Raw genomic sequence first — 14,600 nt, forward strand, 5'->3', positions numbered from 1 at the left:
AAAGGATCTACTTTTGAGTCAAATAATTGAATATTGTAGAACAGGTTGGCCCAATAAAAATCATATTAAGGCTGAATTTTTACCATTTTATAATAGGAAAAATGAAATAAGTGTGGATCAGGGCTGTTTACTTTGGGGACATAGAGTAATAATTCCAGAAATAAATCAAAAAGCAGTGTTAAAAAGTTTGCATAAAACACATTTTGGCATTATTCGCATGAAAGAAATAGCACGGTCATATTTTTGGTGGCCTAATTTAAATTCAGAAATAGAAAATATTGGAAAGTCATGTATAATCTGTTTATCAAATCTTAAAAATCCCATAAAATCCCCGCAAACATGGCCAACGCCACCTACAGCGTGGTATCGACTTCATGCGGACTTTTTGGGGCCATATTATAATAAAATGTATTTAGTAATTATAGACAGCTACAGTAAATGGCCCGAGGCCTTTGAAATGTCAAACATGACAGCCGCTAAAACAATTGATGTACTAGATAAATTATTCAGCCGGTTTGGATATCCGAACCAACTAGTCACAGATAATCAGACTACGTTCACATGTACGGAATTTAATAACTATTGTAAAGAGAATAACATTAAACAAACATTTGCGCCACCTTACCACCCAGCGACCAACGGAGCCGCAGAGCGATTTGTACAAACTTTCAAATCAGCCGTTACCAAAATAAGAGAGAGTGGATGCAGTATCAACTCGGCAATCAATTTATTTTTGTTTGATTATAGAACCACACCTCAAAGGACTACAGGTGAAACGCCGGCTCGTTTGTTGCTGGGGAGGGAATTAAGGAATAGATTTAGTTGCCTTAAACCTCCACCTATAATTGAAAGTTTATCTGAAAGGAAGGGGAGAGAAGCATGTAAAAGAAAAGTTAAATTTGTAACAGGGCAAAAAGTGATGGTAAGAGACTATAGAAAAGGCCATAAACCTTGGTGTGTAGGAAAAATTGTGTCAGAATCTGTTCCAGATTTAACTTATATAATTGAGGTTCAAGGTATGATGTGGAAACGTCATATTGATCAAATGGTGTATTGTAATGATGATGTCGATAGTAATTAGCGTTAAGTTTTGTATCGTAGGCCAAGTTTAACTTGTATTTATTTATAAATGATGCCAAGATATGTACTTGTTTTGAACAACTCATTATCCAAGCTATGTAGAGTGGTTCAAAGCACACTATGACTGATGTAGTTCATTTAGGACTACACTAGGATTAATAAATAATCCTCTGCCATGTAATTAGACTTAAGTAAAACTAGATTAGTTTTAGGATTAGTCCGGGAGAGTGTAGTATGTGTAAAACGGAACGCTCTCTTCTGCAGTGTCGGGTGTTGTGTATTGCTACGCTCCAATAAAATAAATCTACAAAATTAAGTAGTTTTAATCCAAGATACAATATATCTTGATTAGATTAGATTGCAGTCATTTAAACGGACTAGTGCTCTCATTGCGATTCGGTCACAGTCGGCATAGGTATTGGAATTGAAGTATAATATCACTGTTATAATGAGTGGCAAAGTAAAAGTCCAATACTTGGATTCCTCAACTCAGGAGCAATTGACGGCTCTATTCAAAGGTATTTGTCTAAACATTCCTAAACCCGGTTTCACCGAATTCGAGAAAACCGAAAAAACCGGGTTTACAGCCATTTGCAAAAATCGGGTTTTAACTATGATAAAACCGGCTTTTTCGAGTTAAGGTCCTGCTATATTTTACTATACCTACTGATAATGCCCCCAATAATGTATTTATACTTATGTATATCTACCAGGGATGTTGCGAATATTTGCATCCGCATCTAACTTCCGCATTATTTTCAACATCCGCATCCGCATCCGCACAGAATCGATGCGAAGCTTAATGCGGATGCGGATGTGGAGCAGGTAGGTACAGGAACATCTTAGCGGCAGCGTAAGTGCTAGGTAATTTCGTCATTAGCCAATAGGAATTTTGTTTCATTTTTGTGATTCGTCGATCGAGCACTTTAGCCTAGGAGTCTATGACGGACAGCGACAAGAAGTGAAAAGTTTGTTTTATTTGGACTTTAGTATAGTAATGCGATTTTGGGGTACCTATATTCTTGTTCAAATACTAAGTTTAGTTTTTTTATAAATTTACTAAAGTGTATTTGACGTTTTTTATGTGCCTAATCTCGACATCCGCATCTGCATCCGCGGATGTCAAAAAATCGGCATCCGCAACATCCCTAATATCTACGAGGAACAGGCTGGCCCAAAAATAGATTTAAATTCATATATTTCTTAACATATTTTTTTATTACAATCGAATACGAGTATAAATTGAAATTGAAAAACTTTATTTCAGACACATATTATCCATTATCATTAGTTAGTAACAAAATAACAAAACCAATAAAGATACCTAATGTTAGTATTACTTAAGACTAAAACAAAAATAAGTTATTAGTAATATTACCTATCCTAACTGCGCAGTCTAGATTGCCCGCTGTCACCGCCGTCACCGGACATGTAATTTCATCCAGTGGTGGCAGTGGTGTTGGAACGGGCAATCCAGCCTCGTGGTCACCAAAACGTTGGGAGATGGTAGGCCAATCAAATTAGATACAAAAATATCGTTTTGAGGAATTAGTTCCCACCAAACTGGAAATCGTTTTAATACTTTCATTTGGTTCTAAATGCGTGTAATCTGAGTTTGCTCCATCCCCGGAGGTGTGCATAAATTTAGGGAGCCTTAGGAGATATACTTCATAAACTTTTCCTCGGATTGCCGAACCACTCGATGTAGTAGGAACCCACCATCAATTACAATGGTACTACCAGCAAGGTTCGGTGGATCAGACACTGGTAAAAAGACGATTTTCCGTTTTTTTTTTTTTTTTATTATAAACTGATCGGCGATTGGCCCTAGTCACACCTGATGGAAAGTGAAGACAGGGCCTAAGATGGAGCTCACCGGTTCAGTAACAGCCTATTTTTAACAATTATACAAAAAAAATCAGTGGCGGCCATTTTTTACAATGTTTGACTACACCGTATTCATATTAGGGCACGTTTCGGATCCTCAGATATCAATTTTCATCATGATTAGAACAAATTTTCCGTCGGACGTACCGTTTTCGATCTACAAGCAAAAAAAGTGAAAAAGAACAATTTGTGCAACAAGAGAGGAAAGTTGGTTTTTCTTGCAAGTGTTTATTTTGAGTCCCGAGTAAGCGAATATTCCATAATTGAATCACGAGCGAAGCGAGTGATTCTAAGTTAGAATCTTGAGCGTAGCGAGAGACTCATAAACACGAGATGTAAAATAACTTTGCTCTCGTGTGACACATATAATTTTTTACCTCAGTAGTGAGAACATATTAAAGGTTAAAATGTATTTCGAATTTGTAATATACCCCAAAGTATTAAGTGGCAGTTCATGGCCTTCTCTCTGGAGTGACGAAAGTAGGCTTGTTTAAGCTGCTGGGGTGAAAAAATGTATGCACACCTCCTGAGATGGAGCAAAGTCTAATTGCACGCATTTAGGGTCAAATGAAGGTATTACAAGGTATTAATACGATTTACAGCTTGCTGGGAATTAATTCTTCCAAAAAAATCTAATTCGGTTTTTCGATTTTTTTCTAAACGGCGAGCGGCCGAGCTTAGCCATATATAGGGTGGGCCAATGATAAATGCATTTTAACGAAAGACGTCAATACGAAAAGAGAATTTATCACTGGCCCACCCTATATTTATTCAATTTTATAATATGCTCGCGTGGTCTACAGCTGCCAGAGCCACTATAGTACGTGTAGTTATAGTGAACTGCTTATTGCAGACTGGAAATTCGCTTCATTCGGAGATATAGGCTGCATCATGCCCACGACGTATGCGAACGACGCCGACAACATTTTGAACATGGCCGTTCGTCCGGACGACGTGTGGGTGCTCAGTTTCCCACGGTCAGGTAAGAACGAAGCCGACACCTTTCTGAACATGGCCATCCGTCCGGACGACGTGTGGGTGCTCACTTTCCCACGGTCAGGTAAGAACGAAGCCGACACCTTTCTGAACATGGCCATCCGTCCGGACGACGTGTGGGTGCTCACTTTCCCACGGTCAGGTAAGAACGACGTCGACACCATTCTGAATATGGCCGTCCGTCCGGACGACGTGTGGGTGCTCACTTTCCCACGGTCAGGTAAGAACGACGTCGACACCATTTTGAACATGGCCGTCCGTCCGGACGACGTGTGGGTGCTCACTTTCCCACGGTCAGGTAAGAACGACGTCGACACCATTCTGAACATGGCCTTTCGTCCGGACGACGTGTGGGTGCTCACTTTCCCACGGTCAGGTAAGAACGACGTCGACACCATTCTGAACATGACCTTTCGTCCGGACGACGTGTGGGTGCTCACTTTCCCACGGTCAGGTAAGAACGACGTCGACACCATTCTGAACATGGCCGTCCGTCCGGACGACGTGTGGGTGCTCACTTTCCCACGGTCAGGTAAGAACGACGTCGACACCATTCTGAACATGGCCGTCCGTCCGGACGACGTGTTGTGTAGTAAGGTTAGGGAACAATTCTATTATTTTACTTAATATTATGCTGATTGCCAGCGTCCGAACGTTTACAATTCCATGGTCAATTTATAATAGACCGCAAGCCAGGAACATATTTCCATGACCAATCGCCTCCCGGGCGATAACTCGTATAGTGGTTAACGGCGATGTATGATGAGCCCTCGTGAATGTCAGCTGCCGCTCCGTTGTTGGGTTGTTGGGTTGAAGAATGGCAGCCACCGTCGTCCGGTTTTCAAAAAAATAAAAAAATTTAGTCATCGCCTCCCGTTTGACACTTCGTCAGATGATAGTTTTAGATGCTATTGTGAATTAAAAAAATCGTCAGCCGGTTGTATCGCGGTGGAAAGAACGCCAGTTGTTCGCATGAACATGGAAAAAATAAGCGCTTTACCTTTTTATTAGTAATAACAAAATCATGAAACTTTGCTTGTAGCATTGCATCAGGCGTTTCAATAAACTGATTACGCATTAGGTACGCTTACTTTGCGGACATGTGTTTTTTTTTGACGCAGGGGTAAATGCATTTACGCATCTCGCCCCCCGGGCAATGGGGAAGCCCATTGGGGGGTGGTATGTGGGACTCGCTCCTCCCAAGGCTCCCTCTGTTAGTCAGAGAGAGAGGAGGAGAATACCCACTAAAATCCCCGTATTTTTTCATGTGATGAGCTGACGGTCTTTTCACAGCGATATAACCGGCTTTCGTACACATATGTAAGTTTGTGACCCAAAGACAGACATGTAACATAAACAAATTAATTTTAAACATGGGGGCCACTTTTGGGGGTTAATGAGAAAATTACAGAATAAAGTTTTTCAAACTATATTGTGTTACATATCAAATGAAAGAGCTCGTTGTGAAAATCTCAAATATTTTTTTTATTATTTTAGGATAATTTAGAGGTTATTCAAGAAAATAGGCAAAAAATATTCAAAAAATTTAATTCATGATAGCATCTATATACTATCATCTGACAAAGTATCAGCCGGGAGGCGATGACTGACGATATATGCTCCTGGCCCGCGGTCTATAAAGATTCAAAACGATTATCCGATTAAACGATTCAACGACCAGTGGTGGGCAAAGTACGGCCTGCGTGCCAGCTCCGGTCCGCGAAAGGACTTTATCTGGCCCGCCACCGGTCCTTCGAAATAATTAGTATATGGTCCGCGAAATAATGGAAATGCATTTTAGCTGCAATTCTGGCCCTTCTCTGAAATCTCTTAAACGTTCTGGTCCCCATAAAAAAAAGTTTGTAAACGTATGTCCTTCTCATATTTATTTATATGTCTAATCTCTAGGAACAACCTGGACCCAGGAACTGGTGTGGCTGGTTAAAAACAACCTCGATTACGAGAGGGCTCTGAAATTGCGTTTGGTGGAGAGATTTCCCTATCTCGAGTGAGTACGAATTATTTAAATATTTATACTAGGTATAATTAATTTTATTATTTACGATACTTCTTCTTCTTCATTTCCTGCTACCCCCTGCTGGGGTGTAGGGCTCGAATCTTGTTCTTCCATTGACTTCGGACTTGGGCAGCTTGGGTCACCTCCTCCCACCCTATATTTCCGATACAAGTGCGAAAAATAGGAAACTCGCAACGAGTGGCTAATTTTGAAACACGACCAAAGGGAGTTAGTATTTGTTGTTATAGCGGTAATAGAAATACATCATCTGTGAAAATTTCAACTGTCTAGCTATAACGGTTCATGAGATACAGCCTGGTAACAGACAGACGAGACGGACAGTGGAGTCATTTAGTAATGGGGTCCCGTTTTTACCCTTTGGGTACGGAAGTGGAACCCTATAAAATTTTAACCGTAACATAACTATATATACATTATGAATAAATATTAGGGGACATCTTACACAGATCAACCTAGCCCCATGCTAAGCAAAGCTTGTACTATGGGTGCTAGGCGACGATATATATACTTATATAGATAGATACATACCTACTTATATACATACAATAACAATACAATATTTTATTTCAGACCAGGTTCATAGTGTTAGTTATGTTAGTTAAACCTATACTAACTTATAATAACTTATAAACGAAGCCTCTGGATCCCACATAGAAAACACCCATGACTCAGGAACAAAATATACTTGTGCTCAGTAGGTACACAAATAAATGCCCTTACCGGGATTCGAACCCAGGACCATCGGCTTCACAGGCAATGTCACTACCCACTAGGCCAGACGGCTCGTCTTTATAATACATATGTTACTCCTTTCCAGAGGCACTCATATAGTCCGGTCAGACTTAATAAGTGTCGCACCAGAGCAGCACCAGGCCATCACCAGGTCCTCCTTCGAGCTGGTCGCAAACGCGCCCTCCCCCCGCTTCATCAAGTCCCACATGCCCCTCTCGCTCCTGCCCGCGCACCTGCTGGAAGCTAAGGTGGTGTACGTGGCGCGGGATCCGAGGGATGTGGCGGTGTCTTGCTACCATCTTAGCAAGGTGCTTCTAAAGTACGTTGGGGACTTTAAAACATATTGGAATGTTTTTGCGAAAGATTTGGGTGAGTTGGAAGCATTTGACTGTAGATTTTGTTAACTGCGTTTCTGTCTAATGCTATATTTAACTTAATAAATACAAATTATAAACTGAAATAGATATCATACACTAAAGAAAAAGTGACCAAGTCCACCGGTGGCCGAGGCGGGAATCGAACCCGCGTCTTCAGCTTACGCGGCTCACGTCTTGACCACTAGACCACCCGGCCACGGTGGCACCCGTCCCAAATTCTCTGGTGTATGCTAAAAAAACAAATCAAAAATATTTCATAAAATAATTTGATTACTTAGTTCCCTAGTTGGTTATTGAATACTAAGTATTTCTACAACCCCCTTCCCCTCAGCTAAGCTCCATCCCTTCAGGTGAGGGATGTTAATTTTTTATTAATGTTCCAAAAAAATTTGTTTTTAGTATTGTATTCTCCATATTTCCCGCATTTAAAAGAAGCGTGGGCGCAGCGTCACCACAAACACATGCTGTTCATCTTCTATGAAGATATGAATAAGGTAAGTGTTACCAGAAATATTATTTAAGTTGGAGTTAACAGATCTCCAAAGATGTTTACCCTGGGTACCCAAATGGAATTTGACAAAGCAATTTATCCTTGAGCATTAAAAAATAAGCACATACATACGTTAAGTGACCGCCTACATTCTTTTTCAATAATAAAAGGTCTTATCACAAAGGGCCTACAACACGTTGCGAGTCCAGTACAATAATGTCCTTAGGATGCTGTTAAGGCTGCCGAGGCACTGTAGTGCGTCAGGCATGTTCGCCGAGGCGCGAACGGACGACTTCTATGCCATTCGACGGAAGAGAGTGGCCTCATTACTCCGACGTGTGCGCGTGCGCGGCAGCACTAACAGCATGCTAGGGGCGTTAGCCGAGCGCCTTGACTGCCCGCTCATTAGGTACTGGACAGAAGTAGTCATTGGTAGGTCTAAGTAGATATAGGTTACTAACATAGTATTAACCCTTAAATGCATAATGATGTATATATGCATCGTATATTTGATGGTCCGTGGCTCAATATGCAGCTATCCAAAATATTATTCCCTCAATCTATACAACATGACACATCTATTTCAATTTATTAAAAAGTTATACAAAAAATCATGCATTTAAGGGTTAAGGCTAAAATGTTACTAACATAATTTTTAAGAAAAAAAAACCAACTTCAATGGGGGATGCCGCTGAAAGCATTCTTAGATTCCAGACAATGAAATGAAAAAGACAGCATCTTTTGCCTAATTATGTAGAAAAGGAGGTAAACCGACCCACTTTTCTAGTAGCATTTCGTTTTTGTAAGGGTCGCAGTTCTAACCTAACCTAACCTACTTTTCTGGTAGCATTTCGTTTCTGTAAGGGTCACAACTCTAACCTAACCTACTTTTCTGATAGCAGTTCTGTTCTGTGAGAAACGCAGTTCAAAAGCTACCCACCCACCTAACCCACTTTTCTAGTAGAATTTCCGGGTCCAGGTCTGGGTCTGGGTCCGGATCCGAGTCCGGGTCCGTGTCCGGCTGTCTGGGTCCAGGTTTGGGTCAGAGTTCGGTCCGGGTCCGGGTCCGAGTTGGGGTCCATGTTCAGATCCGGGTCCGGGTCCGAGTCCGGGTCCAAGTTTGGGTTTAAGTCCATAAGGAAGAGAACAAATCGCCAAACGTGAACTATGTGTCATTGAAGAGTTCCATTCTGATCATCATCATCAGTTCCACTTCATCAAATGTCACTTTTTTTAATGTAAATGGTGGATTTGTTGATGAAAATACAAAAATCACTATATGTATGCCTTTCACATTTGAGGAGTTCCCTCGGTTCCTCGTGGGTCTCATCATCAGAACTCGAGCTTGACAAAAATATGTCTTAAAAACTTAAGTTGCTTAACAAACATAAAGAAGTGGACAAATCGCCAAACGTAAACTATGAGTCATTAAAGAGTTCCATTCTGATCATCATCAGCATTTCCACTTCATCAAATGTCACTTTTATAATGGAAATGCTGGATTTGTTGATAAAAATACAAAAATCGCTATATGTATGCCTTTCACATTTGAGGAGTTCCCTCGATTCCTCATGGATCCCATCATCAGAACTCGAGCTTGACAAAAATGTTTCTTGAAAACCTAACTTGCTTAACAAACATAACGAAGAGGACAAATCGCCAAACGTGAACTATGCGTCATTGAAGAGTTCCGTTCTGATCATCATCAGCAGTTCCACTTCATCAAATGTCACTTTTTAAAATGGAAGTGCTGGATTTGTTTATAAAAATACAAAAATCACTATATGTATGCCTTTCACATTTGAGGAGTTCCCTCGATTCCTCATGGATCCCATCATCAGAACTCGAGCTTGGCAAAAATGTTTCTTGAAAACCTAACTTGCTTAATAAACATAACGAAGAGGACAAATCGCCAAACGTGAACTATGCGTCATTGAAGAGTTCCGTTCTGATCATCATCAGCAGTTCCACTTCATCAAATGTCACTTTTTTAAATGTAAGTGCTAGATTTGTTGATGAAAATACTAAAATCACTATATGTATGCCTTTAACATTTGAGGAGTTCCCTCGATTCCTCATGGATCCCATCATCAGAACTGCTTTTTGACAAAAACGGGACCAATCTGTATGTATATACTTACAATCAAAAAAAAGAATTTTCAAAATCTGTCCGGAAATGACGGAGTTATGGAGTAACAAACATTTAAAAAAAAAAAAAAAAACATACAACCGAATTGAGAACCTCCTCCTTTGAAATCTTGAAGTCGGTTAAAAATATGGATCGCTTTTGAAATATATTTTTTTTTTTTTATTACTTTGTCGATTCTAGTTTTCCGTGTGATGGTCGCTGAGGGCGAACCATATACATATCCTTCAGTCTGAGGGGCTTAGTCAGGGGGTTAGTCCAGGCTAACTCAGGGTATGGAGGAGAGGGAACTTAGCAAAACACAGGTTTAATATATATACTCTGGGTCTTTTACGCCCTTTATTAGAAATCGAGAAACTTACACCTTAATTAACCTAGTCTGGACAGACTCCTGAAGGGAGCAAGAACACATCGACACGGAGTCGTAATACAACCGGAGTCACGCGATAATCTGGCAGCGAGGCCGGACGCAGCACGGTTCCACTTTTGTCGTCTATCACTATGCCCGTCACTTTCGCACTTACATACTTGTTAGAACGTGACAGGCATGGTGACAAGCGATAAAAATGCAACCGTGATCCCGCTGGATATATCGGGATGGCGGAGCGTTCCCCAGGGAACGGGGTTTCAGGACTAAACTTCCGGCTATCGAAGCGACGCGGGAACACGCGCGGCCTATAGTGGTTTAGGAAGATGGGATCGTGACGTCACACTTTTATTTTTATTTTAATTGGGAAACAAACAGCTTACAATAATACAGGATATAGATATTATGACTAATACATGAGCCAAAACAGTTTCCACTAATGGAATAAAACATAATTGCTCAAAGGGATATTTGAAGAGTGAAAATACATTATCACTTATCATTTCAATCATTCTAGGAAACAGAGAGAAAGAAAAAACCGGCCAAGTGCGAGTCGGACTCGCGTTCCAAGGGTTCCGTACATTACACAATTTAAACAAATGTATTTTTTATGTGAAACGTGAGTGAAATGTCTTTAAAAAACCCGTAGGGGTCGGATCAAAAACTAATTAATTAAGTCCGACTCACGCTTGACTGTACATTTCTAATAGGTTTTCCTGTGATATATAGGTAAAGATCTATTTTGTGTATTTTTTTTTTCAAAATTTTAGACCCAATAGTTTCAGAGATAAAGGGGGGAATGGTCATTTTTTGGCTATTTTCTTAAAAACTTCTCCTCCTCCTAAAATTATAAAAAAATATATATTTGAGATTCTCACAATGAGCTCTTTCATTTGATATGTTATAGTTTGAAAAACTTTATTTTTTAATTTTCACATTTACCCCCCAAAAGTGGCCCCCGTCTTTAAAATGTATTTGTTTACGTTACGTGTCCGTCTTTGGGTTACAAACTTACATATGTATACCAAATTTCAACTTAATTGGTCCAGTAGTTTCGGAGAAAATAGGCTGTGACAGACGGACAGGCAGACAGACAGACGCACGAGTGATCCTATAAGGGTTCCGGATATATTGATGCACATGTAAACAACCTTTATGATAATAAACTATTTGTATTTGTATTTTGTTTTTCCTTTTGAGGTACGGAACCCTAAAAAGAAAAATAAGAGTACATCAAAACAACATCATGCGTTTGCAACGAAATTTGAAAAGTAATAAAATAATAAACAATAAAATTTGAAATCCACGGGACCATCAAATTTTCTAAAAATATTTAATATGTACAAATTTGATTTTAATTTTTTCATTTTTAATATTTTAATACCCACTTGATTAACGCATTTGCTGACAGTATGTCGACAGGTACTTTGTACTACTTGTAGGCTTAACGACGCGACGCTATGTATGTAACCACAGAACTATTGTAACTGATATTTCGTGTTCTATGTCGGACAGTCAGCAAAGCTATTATTAGGTTGCTGCATACATATTTGTATTGTCGGGTGCTCAACTGCTCAGCTAAATGCCTTGCTGACTGTATCAACTTATATATTTCAGGATTTATCTTCAGTTATTAAGCGAGTAGCAAGTTTCTTCGGCAAAGAATTCACCAACGAAGAAGTGGCACAACTTTGCCAGCATTTGGACATAAATAACTTCAAGAAGAACAAGGCGGTGAACGCTGAAGCGTTTCTAAATGCAGTTGGTACTAAAGACGAGTCTTTCATAAGAAAAGGTAATACTTACTCTATCTAGTCTAGGAAGGCAACTAAAGTAGGTACGAAAAATTCATTGTCTCGGGCGAGACACCATATTCTTCATAAAAAATATAAATAAAATAAATATTCTATAAATATTATATAATAAATATATCTCGAAAACTAGTTGGGAAATCATAAATAAAGACGCAGGTAAATTAAATAAGAGGAATAAACTCATTGACAAAATTACAGATAATAATCAAATCATAGATAAACCAAGTGACATTGCAAATGTATTTAATAATTTTTTCATTGACATCACTCATAATAATTCTAATTTTAATAATAATGCTAATCCATATGAATATTCTCTTCAATTCAACAATTCTAACATGTTCATTTTCCCTATTGACCCAATAGAAGTAGTTAATATAATAAAAAAACTGAGAAACACCCGTTCGGTTGGCTATGATGACGTCCCTACACATATAGTTAAGTTAACAAGTGACATTATTGCCCCTGTACTTTCACACTTAATCAATATGACCTTTCAACAGGCGGTGTTTCCTGACAAGCTAAAGATGTCCATTGTTAAACCCATTTTTAAAGCAGGAGACAAAAACTTTCCTGGAAACTATAGACCAATTACGCTCATACCAATTTTCGCTAAAATCTTGGAGAAAGCAATGTATACAAGGCTGTTGTCATTTATTAAAATAAGTGGAATAATAAGTGACCACCAAAATGGGTTCCAAAAAGGTAAATCCACCACATTGGCCACGTTTAATTTAATAAACAAGATAGTTGATAATGTAGATAAGGGTCACAAAACTGTTGCCATTTTCTTTGATATGAGCAAAGCTTTTGACCATGTATCGCACAGGTTATTACTAAAAAAATGTGAAGCCTATGGCATGAGAGGACTGGTAAACTCGTGGATTGAGAGCTATCTCAGCAATCGACTCCAAATAGTTGAAATATTAGGTGCAGACGATGACAAAATGCAACAGAATTATAGATCAAACATGTTATGTAATAGGGTCGGAGTACCTCAAGGGACTATACTCGGACCTTTATTGTTCCTTCTATACATTAACGATCTGCCTCTAATTACAAATCACAGTTGTAGCTTATTTGCGGACGATATCTCAATTGTTATTTGCGATAGGGATAATGAAAATTATGAGAATATTATTAATAATGCAATTGCTGACATAATTAAATGGTTAAATGATAATAATTTACAAGTTAATATTGATAAAACAAAGTATATCCAATTTATTAATAGAAGAGGAAAGAAGGAGAAACTGCATATAGCCTATAATGGACAGACTCTCGTAGAATGTGATACCACTACGTTTTTAGGGTTTGCCCTAGATGATCGATGTACTTGGAAAACGCATGTGGATAAGGTATGCTCAAAAATTAATAGATTTGTATATGTTTTATGGCGATTGACACGCATAACTGATATGAAAACCGCTATAATGGCATATCATGCTTATGTTGTATCCAATTTAAGGTACGGTATATTGATGTGGGGAAATTCGTCATATGTAAATCATGCCCTTATAGCACAAAAACAATGCATTAGAGCAATATGCAACATGCGTCAAAGAACATCTTGTGTAAGTTCTTTTATTAAATTGAAATTGTTAACTGTACACTCGATTTATATATACGAAGTTTGTGTATTTGTTAAATTGCACCCCGATATATTCGTCAAAAAAAGAGATATAACACATTTTAACACTAGATATCCTGACAGACTAGTACTCCCTAATATGCATACAGTCATGAAAAATAAAAGTTGTTATGCAATGTGCGTTAAAATATTTAATAGACTGCCTGATGAGCTTAAACAGCTACCACTCAATAAATTTAAAAACAAACTGTACTCTTTCCTTGTCGACAAATGTTACTACAGTCTGAAGGAATTTTTAGTTAATTAACTGTCACTTCATAATTTGTTAGTAACAGTCCACGTTAATAACTAATGGCTTTATATCTAGGTTAATAATGCATGTTTTGATTAAAGTAATGATGTCAATTAAACTTAAATTTAGTATAAGTTTTCAATTTGCATGGCTTTTTAAAGTCTGAATGTGTATGGCTCTATAAATAATAATGTAACACCATTGTATACCACATTTAATGGCAAATAAATATATTTCTATTCTATTCTATTCTATTCTATTCTATTCTATTCGCTGTCAAGGGGAAGTCTCTGTAGCTCAGTTGGCAGGCGGCGGGCTGGTATCCTGGAGTCGCCAGTTTTAGTCTCCCATGGGTCCCGACCCTATTACTGACTCCACTGTCCGTCTGTCTGTCACCAGGCTGTATCTCATGACCCGTGATAGCTAGACAGTTGAAGTTTTCACAGATGATGTATTTTTGTTACCGCTAAAACAACAAATACTAAAAAGTTATCCATTTTTTAAGCGTTTTTACATCAAAAGATACGTCAAGATCGAAGAAGGTCTTATCTAATGCTTAAATGAAAATGAAATGATGTGAAATTGCTAAAAAACTCACGTTTTTCACTATGTACGATCTATATTGTTTTAGGTAAATCAGGCACGTGGCGCGATTACTTCGATGCAGAGATGACGGCGCAGGCGCAGAGCTGGCTGAACGAGAATCTCGCCGACACCGACCTGCGCTTCCCGAGCCACTCGTAAAGAAATTAATTAAAAAAAACGTTTGACGTTGTTTTCATAATATAGA

The 14,600-nt window shown here is 38.7% G+C and overlaps 1 protein-coding gene across 1 annotated transcript; it reads left to right on the top strand.

Annotated features, from left to right (window-relative positions):
• The first annotated feature begins 1,503 nt into the window (after positions 1 to 1,503).
• LOC134743847 (sulfotransferase 1B1-like) lies at positions 1,504 to 14,554 on the top strand. The gene is made up of 7 exons (XM_063677470.1): positions 1,504 to 1,598; positions 3,821 to 4,495; positions 5,872 to 5,971; positions 6,819 to 7,102; positions 7,510 to 7,604; positions 11,731 to 11,908; positions 14,442 to 14,554. The coding sequence occupies exons 1-7, from the start codon at positions 1,529 to 1,531 to the stop codon at positions 14,552 to 14,554; spliced, it is 1,515 nt and encodes a 504-aa protein (XP_063533540.1). The 5' UTR covers positions 1,504 to 1,528.
• Positions 14,555 to 14,600: the final 46 nt, after the last annotated feature.

Source organism: Cydia strobilella, chromosome 9, assembly GCF_947568885.1.
Source record: "Cydia strobilella chromosome 9, ilCydStro3.1, whole genome shotgun sequence".
Lineage (NCBI taxonomy): Eukaryota > Metazoa > Arthropoda > Insecta > Lepidoptera > Tortricidae > Cydia > Cydia strobilella.

Bases quoted from the DNA above. Each gene is read 5' to 3' on its own strand.
- LOC134743847 (XM_063677470.1), top strand. From the start codon at position 1,529: ATGAGTGGCAAAGTAAAAGTCCAATACTTGGATTCCTCAACTCAGGAG. The intron at 5,972-6,818 runs GTGAGTACGAAT...ACTCCTTTCCAG, and splicing joins GAGAGATTTCCCTATCTCGA to AGGCACTCATATAGTCCGGT. The intron at 11,909-14,441 runs GTAATACTTACT...ATATTGTTTTAG, and splicing joins CGAGTCTTTCATAAGAAAAG to GTAAATCAGGCACGTGGCGC.